Raw genomic sequence first — 26555 nt, forward strand, 5'->3', positions numbered from 1 at the left:
AGACATCAGTCTATCTACTATTGCTTGTCTTTCACAGTAATGGGGGGCTGGTGCCTATCTCCAGCACTCTGAGCAAAGGTAGGGTACGCCCTGGACAGGTCACCATTCCACTTCTGGGCAACACTAGACACACAACCATGCACGCACACTCTCCCACCTAAGGGCATCTTTGGACTGAGGGAGGAAAATAGAGTGTCCGGAAAGAACCAATGCATGCATATGGAGAACATGCAAACCCCATGCAAAAACTCAGTAGGCCAGGATAAAAAACCAGGAGCTTCTTGCTGCAAGGTAACGATGTTCCACTCTGCACCACTGTTTATGCACACTGCACATCTGTTTATGCCCACTCCAAGCCATCTGTGTTTAAATTCAGCCAAAGCTTACACAATCTACTCCTTTTAAGATGCATAGAAATTAATTTCACCTCTTAGATTTTATTTTTTTACTGAACATTATTTGTCCTTTTATTCATAGATTGCAGTTTTTCATTTGTTTGAGCTGATCAAAAAAATATATACAATGCTAAATAAAACATTTTAAAGTTTGCAGCTGTAACATGACAAAATGTTAGAGTTGTATGCAATGTATCTTAAGGACAGGTTTGTGGTTTTGCCAGCATGTGATCGTGCATTAGTGCTTTTTCCATCTGATGCTTTCATTTTACTTTCTCTTCTTAGAAGCGCCCTGCCCAGATATGTAGGAATTAGGCCACATCACTCACTACCAACTTACTCAAATCAAAGTGCAGAATCGTGAAACGAGCAGCTGGTGTCATGTGCCTCCATTCCAAATGGCTATCTGCCCCCGTTAGTAGCCTGGGTTCTTAGTTGGCCAGCTGAAGTCGTAGGGGGAGAGAGGGTTAAGGGTGGCTGACATTACAAGCTCTTGTCAGAAAAGTCCCCCCAGCTTGCACATTTATCCAAGGTAAGCTTCTTTTTTGTGCATGACTCATAATGTTCCCAGATCGTTTCTCACCTAAGGCTGCTAATTAAGATTAAGTGATAACTTTGTGTCATAATGCATTAACTTATTAATTTAAAAGGCAGTTTACTGTCATTGCCAGAGCTGTGGTGAGCTGAATATCTTTTGTGACATGACAAAGCGCTGACAAGTTTTGTCTTGGTTGCCTTCCCACTATGCATGATTCCATTACTTTAATAAGGAGTGGCTCATGTGCTAAGAAGTGGTAAACATCTGATGCAATGTAAAAATGAAGTATAACAGACATTATGAATTTTCCTTCACATTACCGAATTTTGCTACGAACACAATACATTAGACTAATTCTTTATCTACTACATTTTCCTCTAATCTTACATTGTTTTTACATATCAAAAGATCAAACTTGATTGAAAATATGTTATAAAAAATACTGCCATACTTACACTTGTTTCTCTCACTGGCATCCCATCTATTCCTGGTTCAGGACAGTTGTCCAGGGGGGAAGGGTAAAAACAATGGGCAGCTGACTAAGAGAGGGCTTTGACACAACTCTAGAATAACCTCTGAGTATGGAAGTCAACAACCAGTAAAGTCAGATGGGTGTTGAAAAAAACAGAACTAGTGGGGGGAGAATTAACAGAGATGTTTATGCACTTTTATTTCATTGAGGAACTTGCAAAACATTAAAGATAGGTCCCTACAGAGCATGACTATAGGGAAAGTGAGAAAGTCAAGTTTTCATTAAACCAAAACCAGACATAGAGTCGTAGCTGTTGATAAAGGCAAGCTAACAAGCAATAACTCTAAAGAGAGCACCCTTTATTATTATTTGCACCTCTGGTGAAGTTGTGTGCAAAAGCCTTCCACAGAATAGCTGTCATGGAGACATGGTGACCCCAAAATGCTTGTCTTGATGCAGGTATCTAATTATATTATCACAGCTGGATAGTCCTGGTTACTGTTTATTTGAGTGAGAAATGCTGATAAACTTAACTTCTTTGTGTGATGGGGTTCACTGTAAAACTGCACTTTTAGACTGCCTTCTCAACAAACCGTTTGGGCCAATTTTAACCATGCCAGAATCCAGTTTCACAGAAGTCAGATTGGTCCCAATACTTTCAAAAGTCACCGAAACCATACCCTAGCACCGGTACAGCTATGCATTTATGACTGATGCATCTGGATCCTGGAAGGGTTTATTTGCAGTGAGACGGTCTGCCCTTTACTGCATGCAATAGGAGACGATGTGATGGGCTGTAAGAACCCTGTATTCAAGTGGAAGATGGTAATTGGTAAATGGCCTGTCCTTATATAGTGCTTTTGGCAAGTCAGGAGACCTGACCAAAGCACTTCACAATCACACACTGATGGGGGCACGCTACATTGGAGCCACAGCTACCCTGGGGCTCACTGACTGAAGTGAGGCTACCGTACACTGGCTCCACCAGTCCTTCCGACCACCATCAGCAGGCAATGCTGGTGAAGTGTCTTGCCCAAGGACACAACCACACTGAAACCCTCTGGCTGCAGGAAAAACTCCTTCATCCAACCTCACTGTCAGATGAAAAGGAAGATGAAAAGAAAGGAAAACTAACTCAAATTCAAAGACAAAATAGCTTAAACTGTCTTGTGGGGATACATAGTTAAGTAGAGACATAAAGATGAATAACTACATTTTAACACCAAAGTCCTAACATTAACCCCATTAGATGACTTTTTTTCTTCATGATCAGTAAAATCACAGACTGAAGCTGTTTGGTGTGGTCTAAATATCGGTGTAAATTGTGTGACTTTAAAAATTCATCTGTCTAATCCCTGGACTGCCCAGACTGGATCAGCAGTTTAGAGAAGTTGTCCAGTATGACTAATAGGCAGTGATCAATCCAGTGGTTGTTCTTTTGAGCTTATACCATCACTTTCAAGTGGACCAGATTTTACCAGTTTGGATGAGCCTTTGAACATGCTCAAATGAAGCAGACAATATGAAACATAAACTGTGGTCCATTTAAAGTAACTAATGTAAAAGGTTTGGAATTATTTTTGTCGTAATTACTGCACCCTGTGTAGTGTGAATGTAAACGTGAGTCTGCATCAAGTCTTGAATGTTATAGTCCTTACTACATGAAGGTTTTTTTATGTCATAGGGATGCCAGTCCCAGTTTTTTAGACACACAGAGTGTATACAAAACGAAATTTTGCTCAGTACAACACTCACAACATTTCCATTTCTAAAGTGCAGCACTGATAAAATGTAAACATGGCAATCAAATGTAAACATAAGACTGGTATACAGAGATGGCAAAAGTACTCACTTTCCGTACTTAAGTAAAAGTGCAGATACTTGTGTTATAAAATACTCTGGTAAAAGTGGAAGTACTGATTAAACTTCTTTACTCAAGTAAAAGTAACAAAGTACAGGCTTGTAAATATACTTAAAGTATAAAAGTAAAAGTAGAAACCACTTTTTTCATGCCGTTGCCTACATTTTAAATGGATGTCTGCCAATAGGACTAGATCTCCGTTGTGTTCATTTTCAATCATCTCGTCGTCGATACTACTATGCTAACGCCACCGCCACCAAGCTGCAATGATTTGCCGCGAATTAATACCGCCGAATCTGTCGAGTCATCTTGTAGTGGTGCGTCAAATGCAACGTAGATTCCCATCCAATTAGACTGAATTTGGTATTTGTGAGAAAACGGCTCACCAGCTCCCGTCTCACGTCAGAGGAGGAGTAAGCAGATGACTTGCAAAAAGGTGGTAAGAACCAGCGGACAACAAAATTCCAGTTCAAAAGCGTGTAGCTGTTTACTGGTGCAACGGTGAAGACAAAAAAAAACAAAACAAACAAAATACTTTCAAATAAAGAAAACAAAACCGGCCATTGCAGGCAATACAAAACACTGACAGCCTCGCAGCAAGCTGACTTTAAATATAGTCTCTCTAAGCAGACCTTCAAGAGCAGTTTCTCCAACCAGTCTCTCCAAGCAGACCCCTAAGCCATTGGGAGTGTGCCCCTTAAATAGACCCACCAATAATCAGCCAATTGGGACAGCCCCACTAAACAGGAAGGGAAATCCCCAATAAAGCACAGTTAACATTGTAGAAAAAATGGAAAATGATATATGTTCATAACTACTCGCCACACTCCTCTATCATATGGAATAATAGATTTATTCTACATCGCAATAAGTCATTATTCTACAAAAATTGAATGGAGAAGAATATTTGGTCTATTATACACTTAATGGACACTAATGGTTACATATTAAATTACGAACAATTCTGTACAAAATATCAGTTCCTTCCTCCAAAAGATGAATTTACAAGATTACTTAACGTCTTGCCAGAACAATTTATTAATCAGATTCAAAATATAATAATATATCATCCAATTATCCCCAAACTACCCGATTTTTCTATTAATGGAATATCAATCACTGATCAAAAATTCAATAACCACACAATTAGAAACTATCTAAATGAAACTTTGTTCCCTGGGAAAATAAATAAAAATAACATTCTTTGCAAATTTGAACAAAAATCTATTGAAATACCAAGAACTTTTTTTTTAACTTCCTATACAACCAAAAGCTAAAGAAACTGCCATCTACCCATCAAAAGAACTACTAAGAATTCGTTTTAATATTGATGACAATAAATGCTCATTCTGTGAAAGTGATGTAGAAACTATAGACCATGTCTTCTATGAATGCAGTCAGACTAAAACATTTTGGAATTGTTTAGAAAGATGGATCAAATCAAAAATTGCACTCCCTAATTCTATTTCTATGGTAGTTTTTGGAATACTATTGAAAGACAAAACAATAGAACTCTGTTGAAACCTAATTTTTTGTTTAGCAAAATTCTTTATTCATAAACAGAGAGTCTTGAGATCCTCCCCTATCTTTAGTATTTTTTTATCTGAATTTAATTTATATTTGACATCTCTTGAATGTATCGAATCTTACAAATACCTGACTGAAATACTAATGGAACTGCCCACTGATGTACATTAATCCTAACATATGAATCCCCTTGTCTTTATGTTATTTTATTGTATTATTAGCATTACTCACGCATTTTTTATTTTCCTCATCAAAGTTACTTTGTATTTTCATTCTGAAATCTGCCTCTACTAAGCCTTCTATAGAATTAGAATTCTAATGTTCTTATTGCCCAACTTTTTTGTACCCACCTTGTTTAAATAAAGTTCATTTAAAAAAAAAAACATTGTAGAAAAATAAATACAGACAATAGCATCATTCATACAAAAACATACATATTAATGAAATAATTTAACCATGCTAACATTACCATTTCACCTACTTATTACCATGCAAACAATTATTACATTCATTGAAATCCCACTTAACACCCCTGCCCCCTAATAGTCTTTTTCAATGCCCTGGGACAATGGATAAGAGACTGGCTCCGATGCGGTACGTGTTTCCACACGGACCAGTATGCTAACGGACTAAGGGAAGAGAATGTGTAATTTGACTGGGAAGTTTTATTACCGACTACGGAATGTATATTAAAGCTGTCGCAGTGGGTACCTTCAGAGTTTGCTACGCTGGTGAGTAAGTAAAGTGTTGAATGAAAGGTGACGTTGTAATTTTGGAACTAGTGTAAATTACCTGGTGAATTGTTTGGAACTGCCGCCGCCATGATGGCCGGTTTGTGGTGCATGCTGGGAAATGTAGTAAAGGATGTGACGCTGTGCGTGATAGACAGCGGCTACACTTTGGGAACAGAGGGGGAAAACGGCTCCGTTTTCACAGTGACGTGAAAAATAATAACGGTAACTCCATTGAAATGATTCAAAGCTAAAGTAACGAGCCAATTTTTTAAAATGTAAGGAGTAGAAAGTACAGATATTTGTGTAAAAATGTAAGGAGTAGAAGTAAAAAGTCGCCATAAAAATAAGTAGTAAAGTAAAGTAAAAATATCAGAAAAATCTACTTGAGTACAGTAACGAAGTATTTGTACTTCGTTACTTCCCATCTCTGCTGGTATATGATACAGTCTTTCCAACATTCAGTATTTTTTTAACCCTGTTTGATACAACATTAAGCAGTCTAATGGAGGCGGGGAAGATGCCTCTTCCCAGAGGCCAGCAGGGTGAACAATCCATAGTCGGGGTGTGAGGTCAGTTATAGTATTATGGGCTCAGGATATGCAGTGCTGGGATGAAATGTCTTTTTTTGAGGGAAGAGCAGCCTTGATGATCTTCTTTGCAGTTCTCATTACTCTCCTCACTTTCTTCCAGTCTGAGGCGCTGCAGCCTCCACCCCATGCAGTGAAACAGCTGTTCAGGACGCTCTCTATTGTGCTTCTGCAGAAGGTTGTGAGGATGGGTGAGGGCAGGTGGGCTCTCATCCTCCTAAAGAAGTACATATGTCTTTGTGCCCTTTTGACCAGTGAGGTGGTGTTTACAGTCCAGGTGAGGGTGTCTGTGATGTGCACCCCCAGGGATTTGGTGCTGCTGACCACCTCTACAGCTGTTGATGAGCATTAGAGTGTGGTTTGGCCGGTTCTTTCTGAAGTCAACGATGATCTCATTAGTTTTCTCTACGTTCAGGATCAGGTTGTTGTCTCTGCATCAGTCTACCAGCTGCTCCACCTCCTCTCTGTAGTCCTGGTCATTGTCCCTGATGAGACCCACCACCGTGGTGTCGTTTGCGAACTTCACGAGTCATGTGTCATCAGGGTGAACAGCAGGGGGCTCAAGACACAGCCCTGAGGGGATCATGTCCTGAGGGTGATGACAATCACAGGTGTTCTGTCCGACCGAGACTTACTGAGGTCTGTCTTTTCAAGACAAACAGATGTAATCCATGACGCAAATATATAAATGAATCAGTACAATAAAATACAGTTTTGTGCATCGGCCTTATAATGAATAACATTATTTGAGTCCCAACTTTGAAGAAATCTAATCACAATCAAATATAATGCCAATCAATAAAAGGATATTGATCTAAGGAAAACTGGGAGAAGCATGAGGTCACAGAATTTGCACTGAGTAACTGAAGCAGTGCGCATTCAAAAATGATTGTTTAGGTTGGGGTCTCAGCCACCAATGCAAGTAAAGTTTCCCAAAAACAGACGATTTATGCAGGCACTTGGTTTAAAACAGGTTAAAAACAACATATTAAAGTGTTATTCTTAAGCTGTCTTATTGGGGACCAGAATATCATGATTTAAATAATAACGTGAATTTTACCTCTGGTAGAATCAGTTCAATATGATGTGTTGCAGTAAATTATAGTGGTACCTAAAAGTTACAGATTAATATTCAAAAGCTCATAGCCTCTCAGATGTGCTTAAAAGTTAAGGGTGATATTATATTGCACTAAAATTGTAATTATTTTAAAACATTCTTTAACCTTCTTTACCAAAGAGCCAGAAAGTGTGAAGGAGGCCGTTTACATCATAGATCTCTGGTCTCAAGCATAAAAAAGAGTTTAGGTATTTTCTTAAATAAAAAGAAAATATTTCTTAAAATTAATTTTTTTGTAAAGCCAAAGATACAGCTTCAGTATGCTGCTTAGAAAAATGTAATACCCGGTGCTCGAAAAGGTTAAGTACTCATTTAATTGCAATTTGATTGCAACTAAACGGGAGCAAGTATTTTGCTATAAGAGAGAAAAGAGTGTTAATATAGCTTTTGTCTATTTGTCTCTGAAATGTGCTGACATGTTACTTGGATCAACTTAAGATTTGTTAAGGAATTAATAATAATTGTAATAATTCTAATCATAGACAATCTCTGTGACTGCAGCAAAGCCTTACTTTATAGTCAGTCACCATCCCCTCATTCATATAGATTATGTCATGCATACATTTTTTCTCCATTGCAAAGGGAAGAATGCAGCAGTTAATACTGACTCTATTGCGTGTTGGACACCCTTCCTCTGTTGTCCTTCAGATGTAAGGATCTCGTTTATTTCTTAGAGAAAAACACGTCAATTTCTAATGTCCCCGTTACACCTTGACAATTTAGCCAGCGAACCAAAAACCTTGCAAAAACGCTGACATACGTTGGATAAGATATGGATACGTTTTGTATTAGTTATGAGCACACGGAAGTACACTGATGCACATGGAAACGTTGACATACGGCGAGTATGTCGAGAGCATATGCTCATACATAGGCCATAAGTTACAGGTAAGTTATCTGATCGTTGATATACGTTAAGTCTAAGTTACTCAGAAGTTGTGGTGTCTAGCTTATCCAAAACCTATGAGTAACTTGTGTATACCTTATGCGTAACCTCAATTTATCGGACATGTTCCAGACGACCACTGAACGTATTTCTAACCTACAGCTACTGCATATTGGCACCTTTTTGATATAAAAGGGGGTTCACAGGAGGAAACCGTTAATACTCATCCAGACTTCATCCCCATCATCGGGTGAGCAAGAAGGTGAGTCTGATGGATCCTCCCTGCATTCACGCTCATGGCCACGACAAACAAACTTCCTTGCAAACATGACATTGAATCTCCTTTTGGTGGGCAGTTAACAGCAGCTAGGTCAATACAGTGATCAAAGATATTTTTTTCTGCAGGCCCGGGTGCCTCCGGGCGCATTGCTGCCCCCCTCAGGACACTGGTTTGTGCATCATTTCATGGGCCTTACACTACCATGCGTTATGTATAAGTCAGGCTGTCGTTGGAAATAAGTTCTGGACTCGTTATTAATACTCTATGTTTATGCCCAAGATTTAAAAAATACATAGAAAGTTCAGCGTATGCCAGCATTTTACTATATATGCCTGTAAAATGTTCTGACTCTGGAAGGAGTCTACCCGCACTACCCTGCTGCTCTGAAACTCCCTGCTATGTTTCTGCTTTGCTTTGTCTTGTCTTTTCTGAGCCCTCTCTTCATATCACCTGACTTCAAACGATGGATCTGATCAGATGGTCTCTCAATCAGTCAAATTTTTCTCAACTTCTTGTCCTGCTGGGACATACTTTGTGGGATCCACCATAGACTCCTGGAAAGGTTGGAGAATGGTGCTATTCATGATGTTTTCATTGGCGGATGTCCAAGATGCTTGAATTTTTAGATTCATGATACTCGCATTTCTCGTGTTTGGATTTTGAGGATATCTGATCTATCTAAAATTACAGAGGATGTCGGCGGCAATTCGGGCATTGATCAGGCTGCTGGCGGCAGCTGACACGCTCACAAAGGCTTTGCACGAGCCGGACCATGGGCTGAGCCATAAGCTGGTTGCAATGGAACGCAGGCTGATTGTGGGTGTTGAACTCAAAGGTGAGATGGGATAATATCTTGGATGTGCATGTTTGCTTCAAGGTGGAAAAACCCAACAAATTTGGAACACTGGATTAACCATGTGGAGCCAGCGCGAAAAGACTCGAAAGCTGATAGTAAATTTCTGAGCAGCCTTCTCTAGAAAGAACTGTTATTTTGGATTCGGCTTCCCCCATATCAAAACCTCCCTTAGAAGTTATGGTGGAAGGGAACACCTGTGGATGCGTCCAGAACTGTAGCACCGTCGATAAACTTCCATCTTATGAAGGACAATCGCCTGTGGACAGCATTCATGGAAAACTTTAATGCACTCACAAGATTGACTTTCATGTGGCTCCAGCTTCAAATGTTTTCCTTCTGTTGAAATGTTTGTCTCGTGTTACATATGTTTTTTTTCTGCCTAGGTGTTTTTTAATATCTCAAACTGCATCCTGTCAAGAATAAAGTGTGAAATAAGGTTTTTTTGTTACCCCTCTCCCTCCCCAATTTGGCTCCTATCTTTCCACAGAGGTAAAGGCAGCGCTATAAGGTAACCGCCTCACGGTGCGACCCTTGGCAGCAGTAAGAACGTGCACACGGCAGCGTTCTGTGGCACGCATGGCCTCAGTAAATCGTTCCCCCTGTCAGCCCCCCACCCCACCCCAATGTATGTGATGTATGTGATGAATAAATCACATACAATACAGTTTGTAGTGAAACTGAAATCTCAATAACAATGCAAGTTGTAGTTGACAATAAATAAATTGATTGATTGGTTGGATTTAGGAGATTCTGGGATGTCAGGCATAAGCGGTCTAAATCAGCAAGGTGTGACAGGGCCCTAAAAACCAGAAGAACCAGACAGAATGTCATGAATACTAAGACATAAGCAGATCCGGTACATATCAAAACAAAAGCATTTTAATTCATCCAGCTGATACAAAATGTTGGAGCGCACAAAAGAAATGTTGCCAGTATGAAGCCTGCATCAATGTCCTTTGAATGCTGTTGCCATGGTTATTTTGACATGCATTGCGTGCTCTCTGGCTATGTATAGTACGTTCTAGCTATTACCTTGCATCTTTAGGAGTGGGGACTGAGCCTTCCAAATAGTTTTTTGCATATCCATATATTTTCCCACATTTTGGGATTTATAAAGGAAAGATTTAACACAACATGTTTGCAGTTTTATGGTTCCACATTTTTTTGTGTAATTTCAAAATTTCTCACTACTACCACAATTTAGTACTGAAGCAACATACTTTTTTACACGAGGCCACAGATGAGACATCACTATAAAATATGGTTGAGAAATAATAATTAAACGGTTGTTTTCAATATCTAGGCATAGTTTGCTGCAAGAAAATGTGGTTACAGTACTCAGTATTTTTCTTGTTTTTTGGCATTTTTTCCCCAGTTGATTTAAAGAAAAGGTAGAACATAATACAACATTTTCAAATAACTTACAATTGTATAAACTTGGCATTTATTTCAAAATAAAAGTATCATTAAACTTGTGATTAAGTAAAAGGGTAAAAAAACAAATCATTTTGAAGACAACGTTGAACTGAAAAAGAAGGAACAGTTTAACAGAACTCCAGCTTGCAAACTGGCAATTCTACAAAAAAAGGTCAAACACAAAGCAACCAAAACTATGAAGCTACAAAATGGAATTGGCAAACTGATCGGCACTCAGCATTTTATAACCTGAGCAAAACATCTTTGACTTATTTAGAATATACTGAGCTATCTAGATCCATTTTATTAATGATTACCAGCTGCTTTAAAGCTGCTTTAAACCAAGGAATATATTTTTGTATTATATCAACCTAAATAGTCAGAAAATGAGTGTAAAGCTGACATGTCTAGAGGCATGCAAGCATCTTGAATTCTGACAGTGAGGAGAGCTGACAGGAGAGAGAAAAGACATGTTCAAACAGCTCTGTGTTTTGGAATAAGCCTGATGGGCTGCTCAGTGAAGCCACCTTGAATTGTTTTTGCTGCTTGCTGAAGAAACTGGAAAGGAAAACACAGTAGAAGTATAATAAGGAACAGTTAAGATTGGGGGAGAATAGACACTCATATATCCACGTATACACGTACACAGCCAATGTAAGCAGGGTGTGGGTCAGAGGTCAAATGGCCCTGAACTCTCTTCCTTCAGGTTGAGCACATCAGAAGTTCCTCTGTGTGCTGCTCTCCATTTATTTTACTCATCATCCCTCATCAGGCAGGGATGCCCTCTGACCTCAGTGCTAGGGTTACCTGTCAGTGGACTGTCTATTCGTGAGCACGGGGCATGAAGCTTTGGTAACATTTGTCTTTAGTGGGAAAAAAGAAACAAAGAATAGAGGGAGTGATTATTTGCAGTCATCTTGAATTTAGTTACAAAAACCTTCGTTTTAATATTTCTGCTTCACATTTAGATTTCAACAAGCTCTCTTCGTGGATGACAAGCATGTGTTTACTCAAGGACAAAAGGTCGGAAAGAGCAAAGTTAACCGATGCCAGTGTACTAATTCTTACTTTATTTACCTACAAAAAACACCCTAAAAGCATCCTAGTATGTGCTGTCAGCTATCAATCAGAGAGCCGTAAGTGGGATCCTTGAGTGAAGATGCTATCAGCCCTGCCTCATATACACTCACACCACAGTTTCCTTATCTCTGTACAGATAACAGATCCCCTTTCACAGCGAGCGACCAGCCACACTCCTCTTTTAAGAGCTCTTTCTCCTTCTGTGTCTCAGCTGTGCTATAAGCCGCTTCATTTCAAACAGGGGCCTTAAAATAACAAACAAACAAAAAAAAAAAGAAAAAAAACAGCCAATTTGTTCTTGTTCCTGTGTAAAATTCAATAACTGTGCCTCTTGCATTTTAGCAGTGTGGTGCTTGCAGAGGCCACAGAGGGAGCACACTACTGATTCTAATCTCTGATGCTATCAGCCCCTGGCAGAAACATGATACATGTCTCAGTTTACAAATCTAGATGGGCGTGAAATTAAACGAAAATCAGATGAATGGAACATTATTAGTTTCCTGCGCCTGTACCTTATTGTTATTAATGTCAAACAATGTATTTCTGAAAATAAATTAATCAGATTTTTGTGTCTGCTGGTAAGAAAACACATTGTTTAATCCTATGGAGTAAATTTGAGATCTTGTGAGACCTTGAGACAATTTATAAATTTTGCTTTAATTTTTGTTGACAGTGGGCCATTAGGACAGTTCTGCTCTTTCCTTGTTTTTGGGGACTTCCACAAGACCACAGCAAGTTGAGCCTAATAACAAAAACAAGCATCCTGGTGTGGAACTGGTCCCACAGTGTGAGGACCTTAATGAGGAACATGTGGAGCTACCCAGACACACTGTCAGAGGAAACCTAATCCCTCACTCCCTTCTTTTTTTCCCCCTCTTTTCCACCTCCCTTCCCCCCATCCCTACCATTCTTTCTTCCTTACTCTCCTTCGGCTGTGCTCAGTGTTCTCTGTGTCCTGTCTTTTCACTTTGTACTGTTACTTTTAGCTCCTCTCTACTTCAAACAAACTAGTTTGCCTATGCCTTCATTTTTCTATCAGATGGAGGTGTCATTTTAGTATCTGCACCTTTTCCAATAATGTAGGTTAGGTTTTAGCTCATTTTATCCAATGTTTACCCACCAGTGCTTGTTCTTTTTCCCATTTCTTTTAGCCTCAATAATGCATATATGCTGGCATGCAACACAATCTGCTTACAAGGAAAGAGAGGAAAAGAAAGAGCTCTTTCTCCACACATCAAGCTTGACAGGTGGTCTCTAGGTTCCTTTCATGTGCTGAATTCATCCTTACCATCCACCTGGATCAATTCACTGTTTGCTTCAGTGGCCATTGGTGCTTCAGTGTGGAACGTCAAATCATTCAGTAGAAAGAAGCTTACTGAGAAAAATCTAAGACTAAATTTTTAGCCTTCCACTTTCTAAATGGACTTTGTTGACTAAAGCGTATTTATTTCTACTAATAAAGGTAAATACTGTGCTTTCTTTCTCAGGAAATGCCTCATTGTGCCTTTGAAGAAACACACGATAGCAGGTGAGGACATACTTCTTACGTTTGTGTTCACAAGCAGTCATAGAGAAAATTATAACCAATACCTTTATTTTTGGTGGTGGTGATAATGGGGGGTGGGGGGTTCAAATAATACCACAAAACACACCTCATAGGAGTTTAAAATAGGCGAGCCTCCAAAGTTAGCTGAATAAACAGGGTAAGGGAGATCTCTCAAGGGGTTAAGATTGGCACACCATATCCAATGTGATGAAAGCCCTTAAACAAATAGATTTTTTAAGTCAGGATGTGTTAGCAGGTTATAAGCAGCTACTATTTTACCTGCAGTAAAAAAAAATATGGTGGGGGAATATTCTTCCGCAATTCAAACAATGCTCCAATCTCAAAAACTATACAAATTGTTAACATGTTCTTTGTAGAAAACCAATTGACTACACTGGTGATGTACCACCAATGACTTTCCTGTGTGAAACACTCTCATTTAACATTTAACACAAGTTAACCAGACGTTAAAATTGTATGAAATGCCATTAATTCATAGCTGCTAAGTTTCATTTTATCTCAATCTGACATACTTCTTATATGTAGAAGCTACTCTGCTCTGATTGTGTCATACAGTATGTTTGGTTCTGTCTAAGGGTTCCCACAAAATGAAAATGTTGGAAACTCTCCCCTCATCCAACAAATCTCATAAAAAGTTATCAAAACACTATGAAGCCACATACAAGTCTTTTAAAGTATGCCTCAATGTATTGACTCTGGACATTCTTTAGCTTTTTGAAAACTAGATCATTATTTGGTACTAAACTAGAAAGCAATAATAATGCGTATACTGTTGAAACATGTGACCTGTACACCAAGTGTATACATATCGGACCTTCCCCAAAATAACCCTGTAAAACTCTTTCATGGGATTGGGGCGACCACCTGAATCCCACAATTGTATGACTAAAACAGCCTACTGCATGTGTACAGAGAACCCAGTGATCCAACGACTGTCTGGGTTCACTTCTCTCTCATAAAATCCCAGGGAGGGCATAGAAGGAGACCCAAAACTACAATCCTAATGGTCCAGCAGCACCCAAACAAATCATGGGCCCTGGATTTAACCACAGAAATTGCACAAACCTTAAGTCAAGTGAGCATGTTTATGTAGTAATTCGCATGCAGGTTAAAAATTCTTTGCTCAAATGCCACAAAAAGACCCACAATGTATCTGAGGCGAAAAAGACGGAAATCTGGTGGGTCTGTGTGCCTCGCAGATGGTTCAGCCTCTCAGCAGCTGTGCAAATGAAAGACACAGTGTCGCTGAAGGAGTGAGGAAGATGGAAAGTTGGCCACGCAGGGATAGAGTAACATACAAGAGGCTAAATGGAAAAAGTAATGGAAAATTTCATAGTGTGCTGATATTTACGGAAAGAAAATCCTTCGGTGAACACTGTATTCTGAATTTTAAATGGTTCCCGTTCTAAACTAGGACAGCTATGTTTGGTATTTATCTCTCACAACTGTCAGTTCAAGCCCAATATTTAGGCTCTGAGTGTGGTGTTAGAAAACAACAGGTGACAAAATCCTGCTGATGCTGAAAACTCACACATTTGTTCTTGGTGGGAGGTGGGAGGGAGAGTAGAAAAAACAAAAAACAAAAAAAAAACACAGGATCTTTGTGCCTCAACTAAAAAGTTACCTGTGAACAGAATCAGCTTTAGCTTTGCTCTTGATCCTGATCTTGCTTTGATTAGCCATAAAGCACTAGCTTTTAGGTAAATTAAAATAGCTATGCAGACAAAAAGAGGAAAGTTTGATACAAAATATGTCTTATTTACATTAAAACAGAACCGCATTTGAAAACAATTCAAACTACATTAAAAAAATCATATAAAAACCTTAAAACAAGCTGCAGTAGAATCACATAATTAGAAAAACAATGCAGAGTGAACATCATAATGGAAATTAGTGATTATTAGTTGAGTCAACCATGCAAAAGGATTTTTTCCCCCCAACTTTTATTGTTATTACACTGTCACAAGTACAGAGCAATGAAATGAACTCTCTGTATTTAAGCCATCCCCTTGGGTAGAAGGGGGACACCATTGTGCAGAGCCCGGGGAGCATTGTGGGGTTAAAGGTCTTTTGTTCAGGAACTCAGAGTGGCCGGCTGTGGGAGTGGGGCTTGAACTCAGAACCTCAGGATTCCAAGTTCTATGTCCTAACCACTAGGCACCATTCCCCCAAATGTCCCCTAAAATCTAGGGCCCAGGGCCCGGTGGAACTTTAACTTTGCTACTCAAGATGTTCTTTATTGCTTATGCTCTTAATAAACTGACTATGTGTGCAAGGGTGTAACTTTGTGAGGAAAGTTGGTGGGGACACTTTAAGAGTGGTGGCTGATGGACCTACAGTACAGTTACTCGACACAGATGCTTTCAATAGGGTTTGTATTTTCCAAAATTGAGCTCAAACATAGATTTATTGAATGGTTTCCTATTGTTGAGAACACAAGAGAACCAAAATAAACTGATAATTATATTTATGTGTAGTTAGACATTAATGTATATTAAAAAAAAGGATGAATAACAGCCGATTATGATGCTAACAGCAATATATCATGCCTCCCTAGTATGCACACAATTTCAGTTTCATTCATCCATCCATCAATCCATCCAGAAAAATGTGGATTGATTGATTGGATGTTTTCCCTTTCCACTACATCAGTGATTATCCTCCTTCAAAAGCAGCAAAATCAAATTTAGAAATGTGTCCCACATATTGCTGAGTACGGAAGAGAATTTGGGCCACTGAAGAAAAAAAAAAAGTTAACTGACTTTTTAACTGAATTCTGAGATTAAAATCAGAATTCTCTGAAAAAAGTCAGAATTCTGAGATTAAAGTCAGAGTTCTGAGAAAGAAAAGTCAGAATTCTGAGATTTAGATCAAAATTCTGAGATTAAAGACAGAATTCTGAGAAAAAAGTCAGAATTCTGAGATTAGTCATAATTCTGAGAAAAAAAAGTCAGAATTCTGAGATTAAAGTCATAATTCTGAGGTGAAAGTCAGAATTCTGAGATTAAAATCTGAATTTTCTGAAAAAAAGTCACAATTCTGAGATTAAAGTCACAATTCTGAGAAAAAAAGTCAGAATTCTTAGATTAAAGTCAAAATTTTGAGATTAAAACATAATTCTGAGAAAAAAAGTCAGAATTCTTAGATTAAAGACATAATTCTGAGAAAAAAAAGTCAGAAATTAGAGATGAAATTCAGAATACTGAGATTAAAGTCAGAATTCAGACTTTTTTCTCATTTTAAACTGAAATAAAATTTAAAAATCTGTTAATTTTTTTTTTTTCAGTGGCCCAATCCTCTTCTGTAGCTAAGAGCCAAAGTTTATTGAAATTATTGGTGTCCCCACCAGTCCTTCAGAAAGCTACGCCTGTGTTTGTATGGCATGTGTAGAAAAAACATGGACGTGTGTTGTTTATAACTTTCAGAATCCATGAAGTTTTATTCAGGATAATCCTAATTTCACACCGTTCTTCGCACTGTTGTTTAAAGCCTTTTTTCCCCACTGTCTCCCCACCCCCTCTGTAATTACTGCATGTTAATATCAAGTGGTTAGCGAATAATTGGTCTTTCATTAGCCAGCAATCAGCCCTGGGCCCCGTCTACGCTTTCAGGGCCCTCCCCCTGAAGACAGGGCCCCCTTTTTGACTGACAGCGCTTTGGGAAAGGCTCACTGATTCTGTGTGATTTCCCGCAGCCGCAGCGTCGATGAGAAGCAGTCGAAGAACTCCATTCTAACTGAATGGATTGGCATGGGGAGAAGCGGACCTCAAATCACGGCTAAGCGGCAGCTTTGGGACTGTTTAAGCTTCACGATGGTTTTACTTGCTCTGCTGTTTCGATCAGGTAAGAAGAACAGCTTTTTTTCCTCCCTTTCTTCTCTCCCCCAGCCCTTCTCCCCCACTCCCATGCATGAGTCCCTGAAACGGATGTGTAGCAGGGAAAGTTAACTTTTTACTAAAAAGTTGTTGAAAATGAAGTCCTTGCTCCTTTTTTTTTAAAACGCTTTGCATATTTGTGCCAAAGTTGTACAGCCTTAACTCAAACGCTACGAGTGTTTTTGGAAAGTTTTTCGGTCCGCAGCTGAAACAAAGTAATGTTGTTTCCCAGCCTCCTGTCCGCTCTACTAGCTGACCAGCACGAGTCCTCCATCACCAACCTTAGAGCTATTTATTACTGTTTTAACAACTCATAACCACTCTAAACAACGTGATTCTAAAAGTTAAACGGTCACCCTCTTTAACTGTTCACGCTGTTTGAGTGTATTTCTTTATTTTAACTTAGTTTTGTACCAAGTTGCGGCTTTGCTTCCAGCTAGCATAGCTCGCTAGCAGCAGCAGTGCTATTTATTTATCAGCCGTTTTTAGCCGTTTAGGTCATTAAAGCTTTACTACGCTGCGCTTTTTATCATATTTATGGTGAAAGATAATCTGTTATTTTTTATTTTACATATTTATTTTCTTATTAACTGTATTAGCCAGCACGTATAGGAACTTTTTGGCCTCTGAACGTGTTGGACGCCCCCCCCCCAAGTTTGGAGTTAAAAATCACAGATTCTCTCTCTGCTAGTTTGTTACCAGTTATTTATTATTTTGTTATTTTCAGAAAATATAATTAAAATTCCAGTCTGAAAAACTGCAGTATTTTAAAAGCTATTGCTACAGTGTTGTGTATGAAAATATAAGAACTAAAAAAAGTTTTTTAGTTCAAAATACCTTTGATTACATCTCAGATAACAACAGAGATAGAAATGGATAAAACTTTATGATTAAATCTTATTTAAATGCATCTCTTATGGAAAAGGAAAATGTGACAGAACCATATTTTTTATGCATGTAAATGTTTATTTTGGTGCTGGTTGGTTACTTTGATTTTTAACTAATTGTTCTGTGTAAATAAGTTCATATTTTTCCAGTCTAGGCATGGGTGACATTACTGTATTATAACCTTGTTTGCTTTAATTTGCTACAGTTTTAAAATATTATCATATATTCACACAGAAGTTTGAAACTAAAATGCACATTTAATTAAATGTTGTATCAAAAGAAAACTAATATTCCTACTTAAATAATATTCAGTTATTTATTATAACGATTAAAGTAAGGTTATCTGAAAAGATTATTGTAATATCTTTTTGGACTTTAATTAAACTGTTTAAAAAAATCAGGTTTTTCCTTTTTTTTAATAAGATGAATAAAGGAGTGGCTGGTTAGTCAGGCTATCTGCTCATATAGCGTATGCAGCTGCTTGTTAAACAGTCTAATTTAGTTTTATGTAACCAGATTGCAAGAAAAAAAAGTTATTTGCCTTCTTTAAGCCAGCTGACTGGCAGTGTGTAGCTATACCAGAGGCATGAGTACTTTTAAGTTAGTCAGACGAAAGTCCAACATTTTCTCTGGTATCCCATTTAAAAGTGTGAGACTTTTTTTCTTTTTTTGCTGTTGTGAAACTATAACTTGATTTAATGAGACACATAACCACACAGATGTATTTCAGATTGATTTTTGTAATTTGTATATATTTGTCGTAACCTGCTCGTTTCAGTGGAAAATGAGTGTTTGGTATCTTAACATCGCTTGAGATTATGTTTAGGATAGTGTACACTGTGCCTCTCATTTAAAGATCATTAAAACAAAATTGTCTCTGTTTGGCTTTCAGACTATTGTTTAGTTTTCCAGCAACATACTATAAGGCACCATTTATAAATTACTCTTCTCTTTGTTTGTTTTTTATGTGGATGGATAAAATGAGTGATGATAGACAGATTAAGGAGGGCATTTAGAGATAAGGAAGTTCATTAATGCCATTGTTAGATATTTGTTATACAGCTGAATGTTGAAGCATTTTCTTTTCAAGTAGCCAACATTTCAAATATGTATTTTTGATACTTTTACATCCGTCCTATTTTTTTTTAAATGTATGTTAAAGTTATTTAAGGGAAAGGTATTAGATAACTTAAACAACATTGAAAAGTTTGTTTTAACTCAACAGTTGTTTCTTTTTATCATATTTCCTTACATGATCTCAGGAAAACAGTTGATTTCTCTGATCTTGAATCATCTGCCTCAGCCATCAGTATAATCATGGATTAAATAAACTCTTTTCTCTTCATATAATCCACATTTACTCAATAGTAGGGGACTGTTTGGGAATTTACTTTCCTTTTTTTCGTCCCCCCCTTTTGTTTACCACAAGGCCTTCACACTTCCTGGTAGGTATTTAAGTGCCAGAGCATAAAGACCCTTCAGGTAGATGCAGGGTTGTTGATGGCTGGGCAGGCTGTGATTGTCAAAAACTGTCTGTCACAGTAGACTCCAGTGACCTCGCGGCAAGGCTGGAATTCAGAAGAGGGATGCATTTAACGTGACCTCTCACTCTGCATCATAGATTTATTCAGGCTTAGTTTTAAGTGCGTGACTGTGAAATGCATTAATAAGTTCTGGTGCTGTTCGTCTTTGTTTGGCCCCGTTGGAATGTTAGATGGAGCTTGGGAGTGAACAGAGTATTCTGTTGCAGCGCTTGGAGTGCACCCTGTCAGAACTGCCTCCAGCCTCGTCGTAAAAAGTGATGCATGTGTTTGAGATTCTGGCTGATTCTGTTCCAGAATGGAAATATTTCCAGCTCACAGCTATCCCAGTCAGCACAGACATCTTCTCCAAAAACAACCATAAAACTCAAATAACCCTGATAAATCCTCATACTCCTGTCACCCTTCCAAGTGCTAGGTGTATTTCTTTATGTCTTGGTAACAAATAACCTGTTTGTGGACCCATTACTAAAACTCAAGCACAGAGTTTAGGTTGCTCCAGCTAAATATCACTTGACGGGCTTCCAGTTGGGACTGGAAGTCGCTGAGCTTTGTGGTATTCTGCTTTTAGTCTGAAGTTTCTATGTAGCAAGTTTGATATATATATATATATATATATATATATCAATCAGTCAGGTAACATTCAAATGAACCACATTTAAACACCCTGAGGCAAACTAGCCTTGCTAAGATTATTTTTGCAGTTAAGTTGTTGAAGAAAGAAATGTTCTTGGTGCACAGTGGGAGTTCAGGCACTTGTGGGCTCACACATTTGGGGTTTTCAGAGGATGAACATGCTAGCTGAGAAGTTTGTTGCCTTAGGGCTGAAGTAACTTATCAGTAAATGTCGGATAGATACTTGCTGAATACATTAAGAGATTTTAAAGCGTGTTTGAAGGCAGGATTTCTTAAAAAGGAGCAGCAGAGGATTAATCTACAGCATAATTGGCAATTTTTTTGTCTTTAAAGGTGCAATGATCCAAGTTTTGTGGCAGTTTTTTTTCCTACTTCTACTGGTTTTAGCAAATACAGAAGTGATTTCTTCTCCCGATGCACCATTCAGCGTTTCTCTCAAGTTATTCTGCCATTTGCAGTAATCCAGAATGTATGTTAAAAGCAACAGTGATGTCACAATGGGTGTGTAAAAGAGAAGCCAATGCAAACATTGTTTATTTTTTGTTTCAAATAAAGACATAATAGGTGCAAGGATTGGGGAATTAATTGCATTTGCAATATGATCAAAATCCTACAAAATGCAATTTTCAAATTGCAGAAGTGCTTAACTTTGCATATAAAAACACTAAAAGACTTTTTATTTTTTACTCCAGCCCATTAGATGGTGGTAATATCTTTTAGGTGGGTTTTGCTACCTTAAAAAAAAAAAAGTGAGAAAGTTATCATCACCAGCTATGCACACAAGTAGAAGTGAGCACTTCTCCAAACAAAGATTACAGTAACGTCCTGCAAACAAAGGATTTTGGACAAGGAATCTTTCAATGTCATGAAAAACCTCAAACCCTGTAATAAATCTATGACATGCTTGTTACTGCAAAGGAAAATTACAATAACAGTATTGGTTGAAAATAGGGCTGCAACTAACGATTATTTTAAAAATCGATGAATCGGCCGATTATTTTTTCGATTAATCGATGAATCGGACAAAAAAAAATTTAATATTAACTTCTTTATTCCAAAATAAACATTTTAGACAGAACAAACAAGCACACAAGTACAGGTTGCTCATTAACTGTACTGGTGCAATATGAAAAATAAATGTTTGTGTAAAAACTACGCAAACTTACATGAGAAATGTAGCTGTACATCCACAAAATATAGGCTACTTTGTTTCATAAAGCGCAAAAAGAGACAGGCATTTTTGTTTTTTAAAGCCCCTAAGGGGTTCAAACAATAGGTCCCCCCATTTCAACAAATGAGTTTTTTTTTAGACTAGAAGAGTTCTGCCTTTTAAGACAGGAAAGTATAGCAGTTAAAGTTGCTACTTGAGAAAATACTTAACCATAGAGATAAAAATAGCCCTGTGATTCTAATTATAAATTGTATTTGGAATAAAAATGAGAGAACTAGGGGTGGTAAAAAAACACATCCTCCAAAGACAGATATTTACATGGGAATGTGGCAGATAATTAATTGACATATTACTGATCTTGCTGGATTTTGTTCTGCTTTACTTCCATAAATTGCAGGATCTTCTTTTCTTTATCTTTGCCAGAAGATTTAAACTTTAAAAGCCTTGCCCTCATAATTTGCAAGTTAATTTATTTATAAAGAAAATATAAACGCTGCTTAAACAAATTTAAATGAAATTAAAAGTAAAATAAGTAGCCAACCTTATCACTGTCTGTAACCTACTAACAAGGTAAGGAAAGCATCAGATGAGCTACCTGAGAAACTAACGTTACGTTTCCCCACTTTAAAATGAAACAAACATGGTTACTCATCCTGCTGATCAGCTCTCTTCACTGCCATTGAAGGCTCCAACGTGTTTTCTTTTCAGGTGCTGCGTCATAACAGTGGTGCTTCCGTGCCATGTTCATTTGTTTTTACAAAAGTTGCATGTTACGACTTTTTTCACTTTACAAAGCGCAGGCTATTTTAATTATTGTGATCAATTTGCGCCGTCAATCCCGGCGCATGCGCGCTTCATTTGCAGTCTGGACGCTGAGGGTAAACTCCTCACTAAAATCCTGCGGCTCTGACTCTGACTGCCGCGCTGAGAGGGATTCCTGTGGGAGAGGGAGAAAGGGGTTGGGATGGGGGAGGCGCCCCACGGCAGGCAAAAGCCGCCAGTGACACCGTAAAAAGTCGCCAGATTTGTCGCCAGTCGCTTTTTTGAAAAATAGTTGCTGGGGGGGTCTGAAAAGTCGCTGAGTTGGCAACACTGCAACTGCGGCGCTGACTCGCTCCGTCATATTTTTTTTTCTTCCCCCGGATGACGGCGGCGGCGGATGACGCATTAATCGCGCGACACAACTAATCGATGATTAAATTCGTTGCCAACGCTTTTAAAAGTCGATTTTTATCGATTTTATCGATTCGTTGTTGCAGCCCTAGTTGAAAATAATCGCAATTTAGATATTTTTTTTGGGGAAAATCGTCAGCCTTCGATTTTACATTTTGTACTTTTGAATAATCTAATTAGCATTACTAAAGCAAGAGTATCTGTGTATAAAAGTATATTTTTGTTGTAAAAATATACCTATATATACTTACTGAAAAATATATTTTTTTGGAACCAGTCATTATTCCAGGTTGAAAGCAACACATTTTTGATCAGCAGCACATTAGTGGTTTATCTGTAAATTTTTTATTTTGTTTTGTTTTCCAGCTCATTGCCAGCAGTGTCGAATCCAGCGGTGCAACGCAGAGTACGTAGGCTCTACCTCACCCGCCAATGGTCTTCAGGAAGAAGTGGCTTTAGATGTGGATTACTGCATCGCCCTACGGGCCTACGCACAATGCACCCGCCGCCAGGCACGCAGCTGCCGTGGTGACCTGGTCTACCACTCTGCCGTTTTCCGCATTAAGGAGCTTTTTGCCCAGCACAACTGCTCCAGCGACGGCCCCACCTCCTCTGCCAAGGTGCCCAGCACATCTAGGCCCGGCGTGTCGGAGCTCTGCGACTACGAGAATCGGAGCCTCTTATCGGCCTCATCGGGTCAGCAGAAGAAATACGCCCACTGTGGATTATTTGGAGACCCGCACCTAAGGACTTTCCGGAACGAGTTTCAGACGTGCAAAGTGGAGGGGGCGTGGCCTCTGATTGATAACCGCTTCCTGTCGGTACAGGTGACCAATGTACCCGTCGTCCTTGGTTCCAGCGCTACAGCAACTAGCAAGGTGAGCAGGAGGCTGGAACAGTTTAAAACTTTTTGTTTCCTTTCACCCTACGACAAACCTAATTTTTTGGTTCAAGTAGAGCAAAAGAAACCTTTTAAAATCCCTTGAATACATATTTAGAGATCCACAAATATTCCTCTATGAATGCCAGTAAATTACAAACAGCACATATAACAGTAAGTTGAAATTAGCATGCTAGCTCACAAAGCTGCCGTTAGTGGCCTCAAACATACGAAGTGAATGGCTGGTGCCTCTCTAGTCTGACACATTCCTTGCAACTTGGAGCTTCTTTAGGTTCCTGAGGGGAGTGGGGGTGAAAGGAGGAGGAGTCCTTCGCTGGTGTTGAATCACAGACATGCATGAGTGCTCTACCTTTAACACATGGGTGGTCATATGGTAGTGATTAACGCTCACTCCAACATTTTCCTCCACCGCCTGATCTGGAATGTTTTTTCACCCCTCTGGTCAAATAATTAACTTTGTGCTTTTTGTTTAAATATTGCAGGGTTTGGAAAAATAAAGGAATTATTGGCCAACAGGGAGCCGTTTTGATTTTGTTTTCTAAGAGACTTTCAGGCAAAATTTTCTTTACATGTTTTTTTTTTTTTTTTTTTGTATCTTTAAAGCTTTAATGAGGTTATCTCTCTTATAGTTATGTTTCACATCTCTTTTCTTGGGAATTTCTTAAAATGTGTTAAGGAGCAAACGAAGCAAAAGGAAAAAAAAAACACACACACAGAGAAAATCCTGCCATATATGAGATTTTAGACCCATGTTATGTCTGTGCTGTCTTAATTCTTACTGTGTCAGTATAGAATGTCAACATTTTGGTTTATTAACCATTTTTTATCTGGCATAAGGCAATCTATAAAATATAGTATTCCATTTAAGTGTAAATATGACTAAATACTTTCCTTTTCTATTACTAAAAAAATAACAAATTTAACAAAGTTCAAAAATATAAATTATTATATATCGGTGTTAAATGTCCCTACACTAAAAGCTTGAAGAGAAAATGTTTGATGCAATACTGTTGCAGGCTCGCCCAGGCGATAATTGGATTTCTGCTGCCACCTTGTGGCAAATAAGTGCATTTTTTTTTTTTTTTGCTAAGTCCTGGCATACTGTTTTCTTTTCAAAGTATTTGAGAATGTTAAAGTGTGAATGTTTTATGTTTATAATTAATATTATTTTCTTTTTTGAACTCATTTTCAGATCACTGTGATTTTTAAGACGTATCAAGGTTGCACAGAGCAGAAAGTGTACCAAGCCACAACTGAGGACTTGCCCCTGGCCTTTCAGGATGGGACTCGAAGTGGCGGTGAGAGCGGCAGCCTGACCATCATGGAGAGAGGAGGAGGTGGCGGCGTTGGCTCTGGAGTGGTTCGACAAGTAAAGATACAGGCCCGCTACATTGGTACCTCCATCATCATCAGGCGTGTAGGCATCTACTTGACCTTTGCCATCCGCATGCCGGAGGACACCCTGGACTTCTCTGAGGATAGCGGCGGCCTGCAGCTGTGCCTGCACGGCTGCCCGCGAAATGAGCTCATCAAGGAGCACACACTGGGCCGCCAGCAGCCGCGCCTGCAGGCCACAAACACAGAGCTCGGGCCGCTGCGGCCCCCTCACCAGATCTACACGGTGGAGCGCGCCACAGCCAAGTGTAGAGAGACTCTGCAGGTGGAGGATCTGTACTTTCAGTCCTGCGTGTTTGACTTGCTGACAACAGGAGACCCAGAGTTCTCTATGGCAGCCTATGGCGCTCTGGAGGATTTAAAGGCGTTGCCGCCCAGTAAACTGAAGCAGAATTCTCCAAGGACTCCTCCGGTTTTTAACAACGGAGCAACACAGACACTATCTGCACCAGCATTCAACAGCTCCTTGCTGCCACTCCTGTTTCTCATTCTACTGCTTTTGTAAGAAAAAAAAAAAGACTCAGAAATATAAAGTACAGAACGGACATAAAGAAGACATGGTGGCATTACCAGCTTGAGGAAAGAGTGACTAGAACAACAATTTATCTTCATGGGGGATGAGGACGGTACGATCAGGGTCTTCCATTTTTCTTAATTGAAGGATCTCCGTTTAAAAAGTTGACATTTGTGTGGATTTATAGCTATATTAAATCATTTAAAGAAGTGCAACTAACCAAGTGTTAATTTCACTTGGAAACAAATTAATCATCAAAGCTTCTATTAAAGTTTAACCCCAGACTTGTCAAACTGACCTTGAAAGTAACAGATAAGGTTTATTGTAAATATTTCATGTTTCTGGTCATGTCTGCTCTTCAACACTCTATTGAAAAGTCACTCCATTTGTCAGTTTTTGTTTTATTTTTATGGAAGAGCGATGTTGCCTCCAAATCCCATTTAATCCAGTTATCAGAGTAGCACTTACTGTTTTAGCGGCAATTGTTGAGGATTAAATGGGTTTTTATGTCTTTAATCTGTTGATCCACAAATTGGCAAACAAATACACACGATCCAACAACTGTACATGGAAAAAACTACCTATCCTTTAATAATAATAATGTTTGATATTTAAACATTTCTCATCTTTTAACACTCCCTCTTCAAGCTGTTCAGCTTCCAGTTTTAAACATAAAAAAACAAATCTTTATATAATAATATATTTAAAGAGTGTATATATGTATTTTATATTATGTAAATACCTTGTATAGATGTTTTAACTGTAAAATGTTTTACATTTGATGTGTTTAACTAGGTTACTATGAGTTATTGTAAGAAATGTTGACTAATATGTGTCGTGCTGTATCATTAATTATCTGTATTAAAGTGGAGGACACTCCATAGTGGGACATTGTCTCTTCTTTTTTCTTCTTGGGTTTATTGTTTCATTCAAAGACGTTTGTTTTCAGACATAAACAGATCTGGTAAAAATCAGGTGAACACTATATTTTCAGTAGTTCGATTTAATAGTTAATTAGATATTACGCAAATATTTCACATTTTGATTTATAGTTTTTCTGTGTGTCTAATTTGTGAAAATATGGCTACTCTATAGTTTTGAAAATTTAGATCTTTACACATACTGGTATCATGGAGATTTCTTCC

The 26555-nt window shown here is 38.5% G+C and overlaps 1 protein-coding gene across 1 annotated transcript; it reads left to right on the forward strand.

Annotated features, from left to right (window-relative positions):
- Window positions 1-817: 817 nt before the first annotated feature.
- rgmd (RGM domain family, member D) lies at window positions 818-26299 on the forward strand. Its single transcript, XM_038299251.1, has 5 exons — window positions 818-927; window positions 13237-13277; window positions 17011-17159; window positions 22967-23478; window positions 24694-26299. The coding sequence occupies exons 2-5, from the start codon at window positions 13240-13242 to the stop codon at window positions 25399-25401; spliced, it is 1407 nt and encodes a 468-aa protein (XP_038155179.1). The 5' UTR covers window positions 818-927; window positions 13237-13239; the 3' UTR covers window positions 25402-26299.
- The last annotated feature ends 256 nt before the right edge of the window (window positions 26300-26555 follow it).

Source organism: Cyprinodon tularosa, unplaced genomic scaffold (assembly GCF_016077235.1).
Source record: "Cyprinodon tularosa strain WSP-4 unplaced genomic scaffold, ASM1607723v1 ctg420, whole genome shotgun sequence".
Lineage (NCBI taxonomy): Eukaryota > Metazoa > Chordata > Actinopteri > Cyprinodontiformes > Cyprinodontidae > Cyprinodon > Cyprinodon tularosa.